Raw genomic sequence first — 20,779 nt, 5'->3', positions numbered from 1 at the left:
GGTTAGATCAGCCTTGTCCAACCTGCACCCCAGGGGCTGCAGCAACCCAGGATGGCTTTGAATGGGGCCCAACACAAATTTATAAACTTTCTTAAAATGTTGTGAGTTGTTTTACAAATTTTTTTTAAGCTCATCAGCTATCAATAACGTTAGTGTTTAACTAAAATATAACGCTAAAAGAGTGTTTATGTGTGGCCCAAGACAATTGTTTTTCTTCCAGTGTGATCCAGGGAAGCCAAAAGATTTGACACCACTGGGTTAAAAGGGACAGGCTTTTCTTGGGGCCTTTCAAATCTATGCCTTCTGGCAGTTTGAGGCCACTGGTTTCACCATAACCTCTTCTGGGATATATGGGAGACAAGGTGAAAACCCAGGGAATTCACTGTAGTGTTGTTTGTTCCTCAGGTCCTGAGGTTCCTTGTTAAGCAGGCTTCTGTCTACCTTCCAGAGACTATGTTTGTTTGTTGTTTATGTCCAGGGTATTTTAATTGTAAGAGGGAGGACCTCAGTTTTAAACATTTTATAATTTACATTGTGATGTAGTTTTAAACCATGAATTAGGAGGGCACATTATCATTTTCAAAACTTAACTTTTTATGACTGATTTCCAAATTAAATTGCAGTATGGATAAGAATGAAGATTTTAGCAGATACTGTTTCTTTTAAATTTATTGAAGATTTTTATCTTTCTTTAAAAAAAGTTCAGTGTGTGCCATAAAGAATGTATATTCTTTATATCACTGGTACATATGTTCATATTGTACATTTGTGTTTGTGTACACACAAGTGTCTGTAGCAACTTGAAAATGATGTATTCTTTCTAGTTCATAAGTACAGGTATGTATGTTTTAGTATTTTTATACATACATGCTTTACCAAAGTTATTAATTATGTTTTGTTTCATATTTTTAATACAGAATATTTTATGCCCTTGAGTTATCTGTTTCTGATAGGCTTGTGCTAAAAACAGTATAATGACTGTAATTTTGTTAATTTATCTTTATAATTATATCCAGAGACTATGCTATTAGATACATAAACATTCATGATTTCTTGGTAGATTTTCTTTTTTGTGGTGCTATTGAGAGAAGAATTATTTTATTAATTTTATTTTTGGATTGTTTATTGCCAGAATTACAATGGAATTTTTGTGTTAGTCGGTTTTTGCACTGCTGTAAAGGAATAACTGAGACTGGATAATTTACAAAGAAAAAAGATTTAATTGACTCACAGTTCTGTAGGCTGCACAGGAAGCATAGTGACTGCTGCTTCTGATGAGGCCTCAAAAAACTTAATCATGGCAGAAGGTGCAGGAGAAGTAGGCATGTCTTACATGGCTGTAGCAGAAGAGAGAGTTGTGGGGAGGTGCCACACACTTTTTAAACAACCATATCTCATGAGAACTCACTCACTATACAGTACCAAGGGGGCATGGTGCTAAACTACTAGAAACCACCCCCATGATCCAATCAGTTCCCACTAGGCCCAACCTCCCGCATTAGGGATTACATTTCAACATCAGATTTGGTTGGGGACACATATTCAAACTACATCATTCCACCTTTGGCCTCTCCCAAATATCATCTCCTTCTCACATTGTAAAATAGAATCATACTTTCCCGACAGACCCCAAAGTCTTAACTTGTTTCAGCATAAACTCAAAAGTCCAAAGGCCAAAGCCTCATCTGAGACAAGGCTTTTCCCTTTAATCTATGAGCCTGTAATATCAAAAACATGTTAGTTACTTCCATGATACCATGGAGGTACAAACATTGGGTAAATACTCTCATTTCTAAGGGGAAAAAATTGGTCAGAAGAAAGGGACTATAGGTCCCATGCAAGTCTGAAACCCAGCAGGGCAGTCAGTAAATCTTAATGCTCAAAAATAATCTCCTTTGACTCCATGTCTCACATCCAGGGCATACTCGTGCAAGGGATGGGCTCCAAAAGCCATGGGCAGCTTCACCCCTGTGGCTTCCCAGGATTCAGCCCCCACAGCTGCTCTCATGGGCTGTTGTTGAGTGTCTGCAGCTTTTCCAGGCTGAGGGTACAAGCTACTAATGAATCTATCATTCTGGGGACTGGAGGACAATGGCCCTCTTCTCATAGCTCCACTAAGCAGTGCCATATGTGGGGACTCCATGTGGGGGCTTCAACTCCCCATTTCCCCTCCATTGTGCTCTAGTAGAGGTTCTTCATGAGGGCTCCACCCCTGCAGCAGACTTCTGCATGGACATTCAGGAGTTTCAATACAGCCTCTGAGATCTAGGCAGAGGCTTCTAAGCCTCAACTTTTGCACTCTGCACATCTTCAGGCTTATTACCACATGGAAGCTGCCAAGGCTTACTGCTTGCACTCTCTGAATCAGTGGCCCAAGCTTATCTTGGGCCCTTTGAGCCACGACTGGTGCTAGAGTAGCAGGGATGCAAGGAGCAGTGTCCTGAGGCTGCTCAGGACAGTGGGCCCTGGTCCTGGCCCAGGAAACCATTTAGTTCTTACAGGCCTCTGGGCTTGTGATGGGAGAGGTTGCCATGAAGTTCCCAAAATGTCTTAGAAGCCTTCTCCTCATTGTCTTGGTTATTAGTACTTACCTCGTCTTTACTTATGCAAATTTCTGCAGCCTGCTTGAATTCTTCCCCTGAACATGGGCCTTTCATTTCTACCACATGGTCAGACTACAGATTTTCCACATTTAGTGCTCTACTTCTCTTTTATATATAAGTTCCAATTTCAGGTCATTTCTTTTCTCTACTTCTCTTTGCTCATATGAGATAAGATTTTAGAAGCAACCAAGTCACATCTTGAATGCTTCAGTCTTTAGAACTTTCTTCCACCAGATACTGTAAATCATCACTCTCAAGTTCAAAGTCCCACAGATCCTTAGAGCAAACCCACAATACAGCCAGGCTCTTTGCTAAAGCATAATAAAGTGACCTTTACTCCAGTTCACAATAAGTTTCTCATTTCCATTTAAAACCTCCTCAACCTGGCCTTCACTGTCCATATCACTGTCAGCACTTTGGTTGCAACCATTTAACAATTTCTGGGAAATTCTAAATTTTCCCTCATCTTCCTGTCTTCTTCTGAGGCCTCCATACTCTTTCAACCTCTGCCCATTTCCCAATTTCAAAGCTGCTTTCACATTTTCAGGTATCTTTGCAGCAATGCTCCACTCCTCAATGACAATTTTCTGTGTTAGTTCTTGCACTGCTATAAAGAAACACCTGAGACTGGGTAATTTATAAAGAAAGGAGGTTTAATTCGTTTACGGTTCTGCAGGCTATAGAGGAAGCATAGTGGCTTCTGCTTCTGAATAGGCCTCAGGAAACTTACAGTCATGGTAGAAGGCAAAGGGGGAAAGCAGGACTGCTTTACATGTGGCTGGAGTAGGAGCAAGGGAGAGGGGATCCCACACACTTTTTATATGACCAGATCTCATGAGAACTCAATCACTATACAGTACCAAGCGGGGGTGATGGTGCTAAACTATTAGAAACTGCCCCAGTGATCCAATCAGCTCTCACCAGGCACCACCTCCAGCACTGGGGATTATACTTCAACATGAGATTTGGGCAGGAACACAGATCCAAAAAATATCAATTTTCTACATTGATATTGTGTACTACAATCTTGCTAAACTCATTTGTTAGTTCAAATAGTTTGTGTGTGTGTGTGTGTGGATACCTTAGTGTTTTATATATACAATATTATGTAATCTGCAAATATAGACAATTTTTTGCAGCATCAGGAATTATACTTCAACATGAGATTTGGGCAAGAACACAGATCCAAAAAATATTAATTTTCTACGTTGATATTGTGTACTACAACCTTGCTAAACTCATTGGTTAGTTCAAATAGGTTTTTTTTTTTTTTTTTTTGTGGATACCTAAGTGTTTTCTATATATGATATTATGTAATCTACAAATATAGACAATTTTACTTCCTTCCTTCCAATCTGGATGCTTCTCATTTATTTTTCTTTCTTAATCACCCTGTCCAGGACGTCTAGTACAATGTTAAATAGAACCAACAAGAAAGGACATACTTGTCCTATTCCTGACCTTAGGAGGAAAGCATTTGGTTTTTCACCGTAAGTGTTATGTTAGGTGTGGGTTTTCCACAGATACTCTCAATCAGGTTGCAGAAGTTCTTTTCTATTCCTAGTTTGTTGGATGTTTTTTATTATGAAATTGTGTTTGATTTTTTCAAATGCTTTTTGTGTATCTATTGGGATAATCATATGTTTTGTTTTTTATTCTATTAATATGATACATTATGTGAATGGATTTTTGTGTATTAAGTCAACTATATTTGTACGATAAATTCTAGTTGGTCATGGTGTAAAATTATTTTTAGGTTTCGCTAGATTTGCTTTGTGAGTATGTTCTTGAGGATTTTTGTGTCTATAATTATAAGGGTTATGGGTCTGTAGTTTTCTTATCTTGTGATATCTCTGTTTGGTTTCAGTATTAGGGTAATACTGGTCACTTAGAGTGAGTTGGGAAGTGTCCCCACACCACTTGTATTTTTTTGAAGGTATTTATCAAGAACTGGTATTAACTCTGCTTTAAATGTTTGGTAGAAATTAACAGTGAAGTCATCTGGACCTGGTCTTTTCTGTATAGAAAGATATTTAACTACTAATTCAATTTCTTTACTGGTATAGGTCTGTTCTGCTTTCTATTTCTTCTTATGCCAGTTTTGGTTGTTTATGTCTTTTTAAAAATTTGTCCCTTTCATCTTGATTTCCTAATTTGCTGGCAGATAGCTATTCATAGTATTTCTCTGAGATCTTTTAAAAAACCTTTGTAAGATCAGTGATGATACCCCTCTTTCATTACTTTGATTTTTCCCCACTAATTATTTAGGAGTGTATTGTTTAATTTGCACATACTTGTAAATTTCCCAAATAACGATAAGGTTGGCAAATGGGACTTCTCAGGGAGCTGGGAGGCAGGTGAAATATTGCCAGTTTTGTGGCGATGAGGATTTTTGAGGGTCTTTAAACATATATGTCTCGTCCAGTGACTGATAGGCTGCTGGTTTTCAGGGCCACCATGATTGCCAAACTGCTGATTTTCAAGACTGTGGAGCTAGAGAGGGGCAATGAGAAAAAGGCAAATTAAAATGCTAGGATGCTTACTGTTATTACTGACATCCAGCCATTTTACTAGGGAAGAAAAGATCCTTATCACAAACCTTTGGTTATTTCTTGAATTCTTTTGCCTTTTTTGAAGGAGCATGTTTTCAGTGGACTTAATTAACCCAGAAGTTCTGCCCCTACCACATTTTTAATATAACTATTATACTTTTCCTAATATTCCTAAAAAACTCTTTTTCTTTTATTCATTTTATTTTTACTTTTTTTTCTTCCATAACTTCTTGGTCATTTTTATGAATGTCATTCCTCTGATTTCTCTTTGATGGTCATAAATAATACATTTTCAGTCCCTTCTATGGCACTAATTTTATCTGGAATTAACATATGTTTCAGCTTTTATATTTGTAGCTATCTTTCCAAGTATTACTTTCCCTATGTTATAGAAGTTTGGTTTGCAAGCTCATTTCTAGAGAAAAATTTTTTCTCTTGGGTTTTTTGTTTTGCTGTATTCTCTCTCTCTCTCTCTCCCTCTCCCTGCCCCCCCGCCCCAGCTGATGTTGTCTGTTGGTTTTAGGTATGTGTCTGCATACCTTATCAAGGCCTTTAGTCTAGAATGGTACCTGGACGGCATTAATGTTGGGTGTATGTCTGTCTAATCAGTGAACTAGCTTATGGGTTGATTGAGTTAAAAGTTAGATTAGGATTTTTCTAGGTTGTCCACCTGCCAATGGCCTGACATTTAGCCTCAGAAGTTGACTCTAAGGCCTTGTTATCTGCTTATAGACTTGTTGGTAAGCAGGCCTGTGACTTTAGCTTCACTTAGCACTTTGTGTTTCTTTCCATTTGTGGTCTTCCAACATGTTTATTTTGTTTTTGAGCTTAGCTAAACATTTTAAGTTTTTTTTTTTTTAAATTAAAAAAGCTATTGTTGGTGTGAATTAAAAAAAAATAGTTTACTTCAAAGTCTCAACTTTGCCATCTTGACTAGAAATCAACTCATATTTTCAAAATATTTATAATTTGTTAATTTGTCATAACACAGTTAGTTATTTGAAATTTTTAGCAGCAAAGATGTAAACATCTACTGTAATTTCTTTTTATATCTAAGTACCATATTCTCTACCTTTTTATGGCATAAGTTTTAAAGTTAACTTCTTATAAGTTAGGTTATAAATTTATCTACATTGTAGACTTGTTTCTCAGAAAACTTTCTACATCAAGAAATTACACTCTCTTTTCCTGTCAAACTTACGATGTAGGCTAATCATTAAATAATTTCTCAGTAATATAGTATTCAATACATGGATGTCAATTTTTTTTTGTATCATCTGTGCCATCTCTCGCTTGAAAAACTTCCACTGTTATAAACCTATTGATGGACATCCTTTCCCTTGAGTGTAGATTCATAGTTTAAATTTCCTAATTCTTTTTCTTTGCCTTAACTACACTCCTAATGCTTCAGCTATGACTTACAGTTTTTATTTACTTAAAATGTAGAAATAATTTAGAAACTTGTGGAGTAACTAGAATGCGGATTCCATAGGGTCTTCAGATTACTAAACTTTGTTTTCTTAGGAACTAAATTGTATACACAGAATTCTTCAATTTTTACCTAGCTTATTAAAATATGTAATTACTGTGATAAGCACAACTGGGAAAAGAAGGTTGAGAACAAAGAGAATTAAAATTACTGGAAAGTAAATATCTCAGTTGCTATGAGTAGAATGCAGAAAGTGGAAAGTAGTATACCAGTGGTCAGAGGGATTGGAGAGCACAGATTAATCTGATGGGTTAGCTAAGTGGAGAACTGTTAAGGGGATTTAAAAAAATTTCTTTTAACTTAAAAATGAAATTAAACATGTAAAATAATGTAGCTTATTTATATTGAGCAAAATGTAAATTTATTATTGCAATTAGGCACTAATTTTTTAAATGACTATATAATGAATCAAGCAAGTTTTGTTTTGTGTGTTTTTTTCTAATTAAACTATATGGTTCACAATATGTCATCTTTTATTTTATGTTTGAATTTCACTAAGAATAATAAGGAGTTTTGTTCTAGAAAAGAATTTGAAAGATAATCAAGCTTTCCACAGACCTAACTTTTACACTTTACATTAAAACATTTTTCATTTGAAGCTTCTGAGTTAGTTTTCTCAAGCTATCTGTTTTTCTCTGTTACATCCTTATTTGTCAATGGCATTAGTTATGACTTGGAGTTCTGCTGTCACTGTTAGTGTAATCCTACATCTTTAACACTATTTGCTATCTACTCTACAATTGAATTGCATCATCAGATAACCGGTCCATGTCTAATAGATGGGGCTAGGTCTTTATGTTATAAGGCAAGGAGTGTTTAGGTACTAATTTTATATGTGACTAGTTCATTAGTGAATGTTTTCACATGATGACGACTTTTCCTTCCTTATACAGCTCAGTGACTGTGGTGTATTGTAAAATGAGTGTTTAGCTAATAAAGACCCTTGTATGTTTTTAAAATAATAAATAAAAATATTATTTCATTCTTTGAAGAATCTAAGTGGATAATGTCATCAGTAGAATAGTTAGGAAAAACAGACTTGGGAATCTTGGTTGAGTTATTTGCCAGATGGATAACTTAGAACAAATCATTTCCCTTATCTCTCTCTTTTCCCTTAGTGTGAGGAGAAAGTCAAATTAGACAATTTCTAAATTCTTCATTCAGGAAGATAAGGAAATATCGAAAATGTTTTAGCAACTGCTGCCTATATTTCCTCACTTTGTATTTAAATATTTATATTAAATGTTACTGTACAAAGTCACAAAAGTGAGAAGATAAGGGTAGCTTTAAGCATCAGTCTTATGTAATCTAATTCATGGTTGTAGTAGCTTGGGCAGGTCAAATTTTTTCGTAACAAACTCACTGGGGGATCCAAAATGTTTTGAGAAAGAAGTTATCAGAACATGTTGCTAGAAAGTGCGTTTCTACCTTCAGAAGCCAGGAGTAAAACCAGTCTTGTTTAACCATTTTGTCTTTCTGAATCAGGGAGAAAAGGAAGAAGAAAGCACAAGAGAAACATAGTAGGCTGAAGGGAAAAGAAAATAAATCAATGCACTTCTTTGTTCTTCAGATAAAAGTGTTAGACTTGTACTTTTTCACACCTATTACATTTTTTTTTGTCTGAACAGTTGGTCCTTTCTGTTTTTCCTTTTTATATGTACTTTGGCTTGCTTATAGTTTGAATTTTGTGGTGTTGGCTGTGGTTTTAATTATTCTGGGCTCTTGTGAGTAGCAGAGGAATAATTTTGGCCTGCCAGCCATCTGGGATTCTACTTGCAGACTTTCAGACTCAGTAGCTTTTCCCAAAGTCTTTCTACTCCACACAAAGAATTCAACCCTGTGTGCCTTTGCCTACTCCCCACCTGCTGTTTATAGCATTCACATGTAGATGTATCAGCATTATTTTACTCCCAGACTCTCCGAAGTTGAGAGGTTGGAATGGATTGTCCTTTAGTGCCACCCTCTTGCTTTACCAATTATAAATAATACCTCCTCTCTTTCCTCAACCTGGGATTTCAAAGAGTAGTAGTAAAAGTGATGATTTTTGAGGAAAATACCAGGACCTTCTCTGTGATGCAATACCTGGAAATCACATGTTGGGGAATTATCTGTCAGGCAAGCAGATAGCATTTTATAAACAACATGTAAATCAATCACTTAAAATTTGTATTCTCACATTTTTGCAGTTGCATAGATGTGATGAAATACTTCTTGCGTTTAATTACTTGTTCTAGACTTTTCAAGATTGCAATCAGATTAATGAATGTTTCCAAAACACTTTCGTTAGAATGATGTTTTAGATATATTTTATCATTCTATAATTAATGTAATTATATTTGCATTTTTGCATTTAGTGTGCTACTTTTAATAGAATTTTTGTCTGTGAAATATATTACATATAGGTAACATAAAATTAAAGTTAATATTAACTACAGCCTTTGCTAAACATTGCTGAATATTGTGTCTGCCCAATCTATAAAATGTGAAAACTCAGAAAATAATATTATGGGCATTTACTGTCATTTTTCTGTGTTATTTATTTCCAGAATGATAGTCTTATGTTTTCAAGGCCCTTTGGTAATAAGACTTTTAACATATACTTCCTAAAGTTTCAAACAGTGATGACTGGCTGGAATTATGTTTAATAATTTTAATACATTAAAACATAGCAATGATTTATACTTTGAAAATCAAGTATAAATTTTTTAACTTAAAAATAACAAGTTAAAAAATAAATTTTTTATTAAAAATATTAAAAAATAACTTAAAAATAACTTGTTAAAAAATAAATTTTCAAATGGAAGCCAACTCTGTTGTATGTTAATTAAATTTGGAATAACATTTACGATTTTAAAGTAATGTAAAATATTCAGTTGCTTCTTTGATAAGGTGACCATATTTAAGAACAGGAATTTAGGATTTTTGTTTATGGCAGTGCACTAGGCCTATTGTGGCTGTGTGGACCACAAAATAATAAGAGAAGAACAAGAAATATTGTTCAAATCATTGCTATAATTTTGATTGGCTCAAAAGTTGAGAAGATCTAGGTGCTGAGACAGAGGTTATAGCTTTGAGGAAGTGGAAGTGCATAGGAGGGCAGAACTCTGCCTTCAGCCTGCTTGATTAACCAGTAATCCAGAAGAAACCACAGCTATAGTTTGTGAGTAGGTGACTTCTTAGCTTAAATGCCCCTTCAAGAGTTATAACCATTCTTAGAATACATTTAGTAGTCAGTAGGGTTTATACAGATCTATGGAAACTGTACCTCATCTCTTCTGCGTAGCTCATTCTCTACCTTCCCATATTCTACCTTCCCATATTCTACCTTCCAGCCATTCTGAAATTTTCTCAGTTCACGCTATATGCATACCTTCTTAACCTTCTTCTAGCCATCACTTCAGAGGTCTTCTCATATTTGCAATGCACCCAACGAAGGTCTAATAGCCAGAATCTATAGGGAACTTAAACAATTGAACAAGCAAAAAATAAATAACTCCATTAAAAATGGGAAAAGACATGAGCATATACTTCTCAAAAGAAGACATACAAGTGGCCAAGAAACATATGAAAAGATGCTCAACATCACTAGTTATCATAGAAATGCAACTCCAAACCACAATGAGTTACCATCTCATGCCAGTCAGAATGGCTGTGATTAAACATCAAAAAACAACTGGTGCTGGTGGGGCCACAGAGAACAGGGTATACTTATACAGTGTATATTTATGAGTGGGAATGTATACAGTGTATACTTATACTTGGTGGGAATGTAAATTAGTTCACCTACTGTGGAAAGCAGTGTGGAGAGTTCTCAAAGAATTTAAAAAAGAACTACCATTTGACCCAGCAATCTCATTACTGGGTATATATCCAAAAGAAAATAAAGTTCTACCAAAAAGACACATGATCTTGTATGTTCATTGCAGCATTATTCACGAAGCAAAGACATGGAATCAACCTAGGTGCCCATCAACAATGGACTGGATAGAGAAAGTGTGAGATATGTGTGTGTGTGTGTGTGTGTGTGTGTGTGTGTATATATGTGGAGAGAGAAAGAGAGCATATAATGCTACTTAGAAGTCATGTTCTTAGCAGCAACATGGATGCAGCTGGAGGTAATTATCCTAAGTTAATTAACACAGGAACGGAAAGTCAAATACTGCATATTCTCACTTATCAATGGATACTAAACAATGAGTACTCGTGAACATGAAGATGACAACAATAGACACTGGAGACTACTAAGTGAAAAATGAAAGAAGAGGACTGTGAGTTGAAAAACCAACTATTGGGTACTATGCTCAGTACCTGGGTGTTGGGATCAATCATATCCCAAACCACAAATCTGCAGATGTATCCCCTGAATCTAAAATAAAAGTTGAAAAAAAAAGTTAATTAAGGAAATCAAAACCAGTATAATATACAAAATTTTATACTTTTTTGAGACTAATGATTTAAAAACTATTTCTCTCTGCAATATTTTTATCTCTTTGTTTATCTCTTGTGATGGCATGAGTATTTTACAAATTAATTTATGTGAGTTCTTTATATGCCTAAAATATTAGCCTTTGATTATTGATCTTGTGAATTTTGTTCTTATGCTTTTAAGTTTAATTTCATCAATGCAACTGTTTTGGGGGAGGGTAGTACATGTTAAAAACATTTGGCTAGTCATATCGTTGACATTTTCTTTTTTCCGTAGGGTCCTTTATTTAATTTAATTTAATTATATTTTAGTTTAGTTTAATTTAGTTCCGGGATACATATGTAGGATGTACAAGTTTGTTACATAGGTAAACGTGTGCCATGGTGGTTTACTGTGCCTGTCAAAACCCATCAACTAGGCATTAAGGCCAGCATGTATTAGCTATTTATCCTGATGCTCTCCCTCCCCCTGCTCCCTCCTCAGGCTGCCCCTGGTGTGTGTGTTTTCCCCTCCCTGTGTCCATGTGTTCTCATTGTTCAGCTCCCCCTTATAAATTAGGACATGGGTGTTTGTTTTTTCTTTCCCATTAGTTTGCTGAGGATAATGGCTTGCAGCTCCATCCATTGTCCCTGTAAAGGACACATCTCATTCTTTTTTATGGCTGTGTAGTATTCCATGGTATATATGTACCACTTTCTCCTTATCCAGTCTATCATTGATGGGCATTTGGGTTGATTCCATATCTTTGGTATTGTGACTAGTGCTGCAATGAACTTGAATGTATCTTTATAATAGAATGATTTATATTCCTATGGATACATACCCAGTAATGGGATTGCTGGGTCGGATGCTATTTCTGGTTCTAGGTCTTCGAGGAATCACTGCACTGTCTTCCACAGTGGTTGAACTAATTTACATGTCCACCAACAGTGTAAAAGTTGGTCCTGTTTTTCTAAAGCCCTGCTATTATCTGTCGTTTCTTGACTTTTTAATGATCACCATTCTGAATGTCATGAGATGGTATCTCATTGCGGTTTTGATTTGCATTTCTCTAATGATCAATGATTATGAGCTTTTTTCATATGTTAGTTGACCACATAAATGTCTTCTGTTGAACAGTGTCTGTTCTTGTCCTTTTGCCCACATTTCAATGGGGTTGTTTGTTTTTTTTCTTGTAAATTTGTTTAAGTTCCTTGTAGATTCTGGATATTAGGGCTTTGTCAGATGCATAGATTGCAAAATTTTCTCCCATTCTGTAGGTTGTCTCTTCACTCTGATGATAGTTTCTTTTTTAAAAAAATGTTTATTTTTCCATAGGTTATTGGGGAACAGGTGGTGTTTGATTACATGATTAAAAGCTTTAGTGGTGATTGTGAGATTCTGTTGTACCCATCACCCAAGTGGTATCCACTGCACACAGTTGTAGTCTTTTATTCGTCATCCCCTTCCCACCTTTTCCCGCTGTGTCCCCAAAGTTTGTTGTGTCATTCTTACGCCTTTGCATTCTCACAGCTTAGCTCCCACTTATGAGTGAAAACATACGATGTTTTCGTATATATATATATCACAGTTTCTTTATCCACTCATTGATTGATGGGCATTTGGGTTGACTCCCCAGTTTTGCAATTGAGAATTGTACTGCTATAAACATGGTTGTACAAGTATTTTTTCATATAATGACTTATTTTCCTCTGGATGGATACCCAGTAGTGGGATTGCTGGATCAAATGGTAGTTCTACTTTTAGTTCTTTAAGGAATCTCCACACTGTTTTCCATAGTGGTTGTGGTAGTTTACCTTCCCACCGGCAGTGTAGAAGCACTCCCTGTTTACCGCATCCATGCCAACATCTATTTTTTTATTTTTTTATTATGGCCATTCTTGCAAGAGTAAAGTAGTATTGCACTCTGGTTTTGATTTGCATTATCCTGATCATTAGTGATGTTGAACATTTTTTATATGTTTGTTGGCGATTTGTATATCTTCTTTTGATAATTTTCTATTCATGTTCTTAGCCCACTTTTTGATGGAATTGTTTGTATTTTTCTTACTGATTTGTTTGAGTTCATTGTAGATTCTGGATATCAGTCCTTTGTTAGATATATAGATTGTGAAGTTTTCGCCCACTCTATGGGTTGTCTGTTTACTCTGCTGACTGTTCCTTTTGCCATGCAGAAGCTCTTTAGTTTAATTAAGTCCCTGCTGTTTAATCTTTGTTTTTATTGCATTTGCTTTTGGGTTGTTGGTCATGAAATCCTTGTCTAGGCTGATGTCTAGAAGAGTTTTTCCAATGTTATCTTCTAGAATTTTTATATTTTCAGGTCTGAGATTTAAGTCCTTGATCCATCATGGGTTGATTTTTTGTTTAAGGTGAGAGATGAGGATCCAGTTTCATTCTCCTTCTGGTGGCTAGCCAATTATCCCAACACCATTTGTTGCATAGGGTGTCCTTTCCTCACTTTGTTTTTGTTTGCTTTGTTGAAGATCAGTTGGCTGTAAGTATTTAGGTTTATTTCTGGGTTGGCCATTTTGATTACTATTTTTAGAAGAGCTTTTTGTTTGGCATAGTAAAATATAAGTTTTTGTAGAAATTTAAAAAATAAATATATCAAAAGAATTTTAAGAAATCTGCAATTTTATAGAAAATGGGATTATATTTTTAAAATTTTAAATATTTTCCATTGACAATATATATGAATTTTTGGCATATATATGTATGTCATAATGTATTTTGCATATATATATATGCCATAATGTATTCAGCCAAATCTATTGTATGGGACATTTAAGTTATTTTCAGCTTATTGAAATAGAAAAATTTTCAATGACCATTTTTTCATATGACTTTGTGCATATTTCTAATCATACCTTTAGGATAAATTACTTTTAAAATAATTTCTACATTAAAGAGTATGTAACATTTTAAGATTATTAATACACGTTGGCAACTTGCCTTCCCTAAAATAATTACCAGCTTACACTAATCTTGCAGTGTATAAGAATGTCTGTTTACTCCCTCCATTATCAAAACTGAATATTCAATTTTTAATGCTATTTGCAAATCCAATGTTTATCTGTTTGTTGGCTAATAGTCTGAACATCAGTCCTGTTCATTTCTCTACAAATCAAGATTACGCTGTTTTAAAATTTATCTTTGAAAATAATGCATATTTGAATTAACAAGAAATTTACAGAAGTTCTTACAGGTAAAAAGCAAAATGAGATCACAATTCCAGACAGGTTGGAGAAGGCTGAAAGAGCATTTGCTAATCCCCAGGTACTTTTAGGTTTAGTTTAAACCACTCTAAAGGTTAAAAGAGAGAATTTCCAGGTCCAGTGCAGTGATAGGAAGTTGGATAGGATACCACAGCATAAGTTCATTGTCCCCTAAGAGCTGCGTATTCAATGAAAAAGCCAACCAAGGTGAGCAATATTTTTTCACACAAGAAGAGAATGAATAAAAATATTTGTCTTTGTTGATCTCAGCCCTAGATGGAGGGGGGAAAGTACTTTTGCTTAAGTATTAATCCCCTTAATCTTGAGTCAGAATTCATACTACCTTCAAGGAATGAAAACTTTTTAAGCTGGAAATTTTGTTTAAAGAGGGCCCTATTTGGTAGTACCCCTGGGTAACTGGTATTCACAAACTAAAATCCTCTCTTAAAGAGTGCACCCTCACATATATCTCAAAGGATTCTCACTGATCATATTTCATACACACACACACAATTATAAAACATACACGGAAACAGGAAAACATCGGCAAAATAAAAAAGCAGAGCCATATCCACAAAGATTTTAGAAACTTTAATTACAGATGCAAAGTATAATAAGTATGTTTAAAAATATAAGAATGATTTTAAAATATGGTTAAGAAATAACTGTCTATAAAAATGACCTTTTTTTTTTTTTTAAAAGAACCAAATAGAACTTCTGGAAATGAAAAATGTAAAAATCAAAATTAGGAACTCAGTGCATAAGTTAAGTGATATATTAAACACAGGTGAGAAGAAAATTGGCAAACTAAAAGAAAAATTTTGAAGAGCTTGCCCCACATGAGGTGTACAGAAAGACAAAGAGATGAAAAAATGTAAGGGGATAGAGCGTCTGACAAATACCTGGTCAGTGTCCCATAAGGGGATAATGGTGTGATGAGAGAAAATATTCAATAGGATAAGCCCAACAACTTCACAAAGTTGATGAAAGATAGGGAGGCTCAGATACAGTGGAGGACTAGGGAAAACATCCACACCTAGAAGAATCATAGTGAAGCTGTGGAATATTAAAGCCTAAAGGATCTAATCAAACAGCAGAGAAAAAAGACAGATGGTGTGACAGACTAGCAGCTGACTTCTCAACTGCATCAGAGGAAGACAGAGACTGCAGAATAATCCTTTCTTCACCAATACTGGGAGAAAATAAGTCAAGCTAAAATTGTATACTTAGCAAGACTACCTTTTAAGGAAAACATTCCATTGAGAGGATAAACAAAGTCAAAAGTTGATTCTTTAAAGAGTATCAAAATTGACAAAATTCTAGCAGGAAAAAAAAGAGGCAACAAAAGTAATAAATTTTAAGAGGGCCCATAGTTATAGGTACTGCAGAGTTAAAATAACTGATAGGCAAGTAATATAAACATATTTTTGAGTGATTATAAAATTATCAAAAGAAATTAAACATGGTCTAAATAAGTGGGAGATGTAATCGGGAGTTTGGCAAACATGCAAAAACATGCAAGATTAAATAGGTCAAATAGGAATACATATTTAAGATTAAGACCTAAACAAAAGCAAAGAAATTATAAGCACAAAATTCAAATATTGGTTACTTTCTGACAGTATGCCAGGGTAAAAAAAATTAGGACATAGTCTACTTTTTAGTCCAAATGGAGGCACTTTGTTAATATTCCTTAAACAATTCATTTACATTATTTATTTACCATGAAATGTATAACACATAGAGAAAAAAGTAAACAATGCAGCACAAAAATGTACAACTCAATGGTCGTAAAGCACACACCTTCATAATCACTACATAGATCCAGAAATAAAATATGTGAGCGCCCCAGAAGCTATACTTTCCCAGTCCTCAAAAGGTAGCCTCTAGCTTTGTAGATTTATTGTTTATGAATGTATCCTTAAACCCTCTTGTTTTGTTTTCTCCTGTCTTTTGAAAATAACAGGGATGGAATTACATACAGTTAATTCTTTTATGTCTGGCTTCTTTGATGAACATAATGTTGGTGAAATTAAAAGGCCAATGAATGGTATTATTTTAATTTCATTTTTCTGGTTACTACTTGTAGTAAAAATTTTTCATATTGTAACTTTTGAATATTTGTTTTGTGAATTGTTATTACCTTTGCCCATTCATCCATCTGTAAGATCCTCTTCTTATTATTGATTTGCAAAAATTATTTGTTAATAATTACATTAACAATTATTGACAAACAAATGTGCTCTTTACAATTCGTTCTCCATTTCATTTTTTAACACTTGTAATTTGTAATGGTTTTCTTTTTAAACTTTCCTTTTGTATTATTGAAAATTAAATATATCATCGCCGTAAAAAATTTCAGGAAACCAAATCAAAAACACAACACACCGTAGTATAAATAAAGATCATTTTAATTTCTTCTTCCCAATTAATTCCTTCTTCCCAATTAAGTGTTAACTGTTGGTAACATTTTGGTTCATATCCTTTGTGACTTTATTTATTTGTATTTACTTATTCTCTATATATGTACATTTTTATATATAAATGTAGATAGAGATATATGTCAAATTTTTAAATATCTATATTTGTACCTAAAATTTTACTAATGGAGAATTATTTTGTCTGCCTAATAATATGTTTTTCACCAATCGATACAATTTACACCACCATTTTAAATTATTTAAATTGTGTTCCATTGTATAAATTTGCTAATTATTAATTCAACAGACATTAATTGAGTCTCTTGATAATGCTATATAGCAGCATTGTTTTGTAGGCACTTGAGGCAACTAACATACAAAATTCCTGCAAAGGTGGGGTTGAATGCTAGTGGAGGAAACATACACTAAAGAAATAAATTTTTCATATTCTATAAGGAAATCCTAAGTCCTAGAAAGAAGAAGGAACGCAAGGAAGAGTTTAGAGAGTAGTGGGTTGATATGAGGGAATAAGGTATTCAAGGAATGCCTCATAAATTAGCAAGAACATAGTAGAAGTATGGGAACCCACTGTGCCAGCCTTTGGGGAAAAATCAAATGCAAGACAACAAGGTGAGTTTTTTGGGTTTTTCTTAGAGCAATATGACATTGGTCAACATTTCAGTTACTTCCAATTTTAACAAATTTGGAAGTACCATTGTTGTTAAAATATTTAGTTTTTGCTTGCGTTCTTACATTTGTTCTCCTCAGTTTTCAAACCAACCTTGTCCTTGTATGTCTTTATGACTATAATAGTAGAAAGATGTGAGAGTGTGTATTAAAGGATGTTAATCTAGTACCATCTTACTCCAGAGACATAATTCATATTTATTTAGAGGAAAAATAAAATTTAGGAAAAAAGAAAAGAAGTTTTCAAAGAATGTTAGAATATAGAATATTTAATTTAGAAAGCAATTTTTTATAGCTGAGACAAAAAAAATTAAAATGACTTGCCTTTAGCTACTCTGCAAATTAATACTTTTTTAAAATGCCACTTTAACATCATGGAATCTTTAATAAAATAACTTAATAAGCAAGAACTTTGACACAAAATATTTTTTTGTTCCCTTAGGTTGCTGATGCCAAATTTTGCCCAAGACCTTTTAATGTCTTGCCTGTGAAGACAAAATGGAGTAACGTGGGCTTTCATATTCTTCTATTTGATCTGGAAAACCTTGTTGAACTTTTACTACCAACTCCACTCAGTGATGTTGACTCTTCCAGTTCATTCTATGGTGGTGAGGTCCTGAGAAGAGCCAAGAGCACAGTGGAGAAGAAGACACTGACACTGAGAAAGAGTAAAACTGCCTGTGGTCCTCTCTCAGCAGAGGCACAAGCCAAGCCTATTACTGAAAGCCTGTCCCAAGGAGATAATACCATCAAATTCTCAGAAGAAAATGATGGAATTAAAAGGCAGAAGAAAATGAAAATCTCCAAAAAAATGCAGCCTAAGCCATCAAGAAAAGTAGATGCCAGTCTTACAATAGACACAGCTAAATTGTTTCTGTCTTGCCTTTTGCCATGGGGAGTGGATAAAGATTTAGATTATCTTTGCATTAAGCACCTCAATATTTTAAAGCTTCAGGGTCCTATTTCTTTGGGACTTGCTTCGAATGAAGATCATTTCTCACTGATGTTGCCAGGTTGGGATGTATGCAATACTGAAATGATAAAAGACTATTCAGGAGTAAATTTATTTTCCAGGAAAGTTTTGGACTTGTCAGATAAATACACAGCCACTCTTCCAGATCAGGTTGGAATTCCAAGAGGACTGGAAAATAATTGTGATTCTTTGCAAGAGTCAAATACTATAGTTTATTTGTTGAGCAGACTATTTTTAGTTAATAAGTTAGTTAACATGCCTTTAGAATTGGCATTTAGAGTTGGCAGGTAAGACATACCTAGAGATTTTGACTATACTAGATTATGACATTAAAAAAAAATCATGATTTGCTCTTTGGTATATTCAGCTCTTTAACATTCCTTCCTTCTTTCCAGTGGGGGTAAATATGCAACAACTTCTTGGTTTAAAAAACATTAAGAAAATCTCCCTTTTAATTGTTTGGATTGGAGTATAATTTGGCAATAGATCTATATGATTTAAAATTCATTCATTCAACAAATATTCAATGTTTTCATAATATGTGTCAGAAAAGACATAGTGTGGGATGCTGAATGAGTAGATAGATAGATAGATAGATAGATAGATAGATAGATAGCTACATAGATACATAGATACATACACATATACATACATAGACACATATACATACATAGACACATATACGTCTTGAAATCCATTATACATGGTATGAATTAAGTATGAACAAAAACACATATACGTCTTGAAATCCATTATACATGGTATGAATTAAGTATGAACAAAAACATTTAAGTAAAGGCTTATGATGATATGTTTTTTATATCATCAGAGAAGGAAAAAATTGAAAATTTCATACCTCAGATTTTACCATTTATTTTATATTTTGGCATATTAAAATAGAATAAAATAGAAGAGGCTATTTAGTAATTCATTTATACATAGTACAGTTTAGTAATAACTGTTGTTTTTGAGTGTTGAGATTATACTACTATGTGACTTTGGGCTAGTCACTTTGCTTTTCTGGGCCTTACTTTCCTGATTTACAAAATGAGGTGGGTGGTATAGGTGACTGTGAAATTCTTAAAAGCTTAGATTGCTAATCAATTTGATTTATTGGTCTAATCATGATCCCACAGAGCAGATGAGGGACTTAGTTGTTTGCCAGAGGTTTTCATTGTAAGTTTATTCCTGATACAGATTACAAGATGGAAATGATGTGTCTGATGTCTGGTGCACTTTAGGGAAGCTTACGGACTTTTGGTATGCCTTTCATTAAATAGCCTTTCAAATGTTGTCACACATTAGTTGACTCTTTAAAGAATTCTTCATTGAAACAAATTATAGAATGAACATGTCAGGATGAGAGACTGCTTCTCTACTGCAGCCACTCCAGATTTGATCTGCTGTCAGAGCCCAGATACTATTTTTTGAGAAATCAAAATAATGTATGTTGGATTTGTCACACCAAATCCTTCCAACAAATTTGACCATTTCACAGAAATTTTACTGTGGTTGTGAAGGTTGAGAAATCTTCATAAGCTTAACAACTGGGCACATGATTTAACTGAATTTTAAGGCAACACCTGCCTACTTATCAGAACATCCCTGGCAGTTTCGGAAGATTCCGGTGATGGGAACACTGGTGTAGGGTAAAACCCGCCTTCATAAGGCTCCAATGGTAGCTGAGGAGAATTCTTTGACAGATGTCAACATATTGAGTTTTTTTAATTTGTTGCATTAGTCAGTAGTCATGTGACCTAAAATAGCAAACCTGTCTTGTAAATGTAGGTCACAGATAATACTGGCAAACTAAGACGTGCAGGTCAATTGGGATTAAGATTTTAGGTGGGAGCCTAAAAAAAAAAAAAAAGATTTAGGTGGGAACAAAGTGAGGAAATCAGATTCACAAAAGAAATTGATGTGAAAGATATTGCTAAAAATAATCTGTATTCAATTTCCAAATTTGCGAAAGTGGTCATGTACCCATATCTTTGATTTATTTCCTCAAATAATTTTTTGTGCTTTTTAGTAATATACTGCCAATCTTTTTTCTAACAGTTCTTTCAGAATGGAATGTGCACATAATAAGGTGAGAAGTGCTGGGAATGACATTTTAAATATGTCAAGCTTCTACGGTTGCTCACGAAATGGTAAGGGAGCTACTGACACAGATATGATCTGATTTTTTTTTTTCCTATGAAAGGAAATAACTAGTCTTTCTATAACTGGTTAGCAATGTCAAAATAAATAACATTTATAAAACATAGATTTTACCTATGTTTGTGATTACACTAGCTGTGTAGCTTGAGGCTAGTCATTTAGCTTTTCTGGGCCTTACTTTCTTCATTTAGAAAATGAGGTGGGTGACATTTATCAAACATTTAAAAACACAAATTGAACATTTTATAATTTTA

The 20,779-nt window shown here is 34.3% G+C and overlaps 1 protein-coding gene across 1 annotated transcript in view; it reads left to right on the top strand.

Annotated features, from left to right (window-relative positions):
- LOC116272756 (WD repeat-containing protein 72-like) overlaps window positions 1-20,779 on the top strand; it is a 143,742-nt gene that overhangs the window by 31,301 nt on the left and 91,662 nt on the right. The window contains exons 2-4 of the mRNA XM_031661530.1: window positions 17,835-18,652; window positions 19,563-19,625; window positions 20,424-20,515. Coding sequence (XP_031517390.1) covers window positions 18,186-18,652; window positions 19,563-19,625; window positions 20,424-20,515 — 622 coding nt within the window. The 5' untranslated portion in view covers window positions 17,835-18,185. The remainder of the gene's footprint in view (window positions 1-17,834; window positions 18,653-19,562; window positions 19,626-20,423; window positions 20,516-20,779) is intronic.

This window comes from Papio anubis, unplaced genomic scaffold (genome assembly GCF_008728515.1).
Source record: "Papio anubis isolate 15944 unplaced genomic scaffold, Panubis1.0 scaffold184, whole genome shotgun sequence".
Lineage (NCBI taxonomy): Eukaryota > Metazoa > Chordata > Mammalia > Primates > Cercopithecidae > Papio > Papio anubis.
Note: the sequence above shows the minus strand (reverse complement) of the source record. Positions and strands in the feature narration are given on the sequence as shown.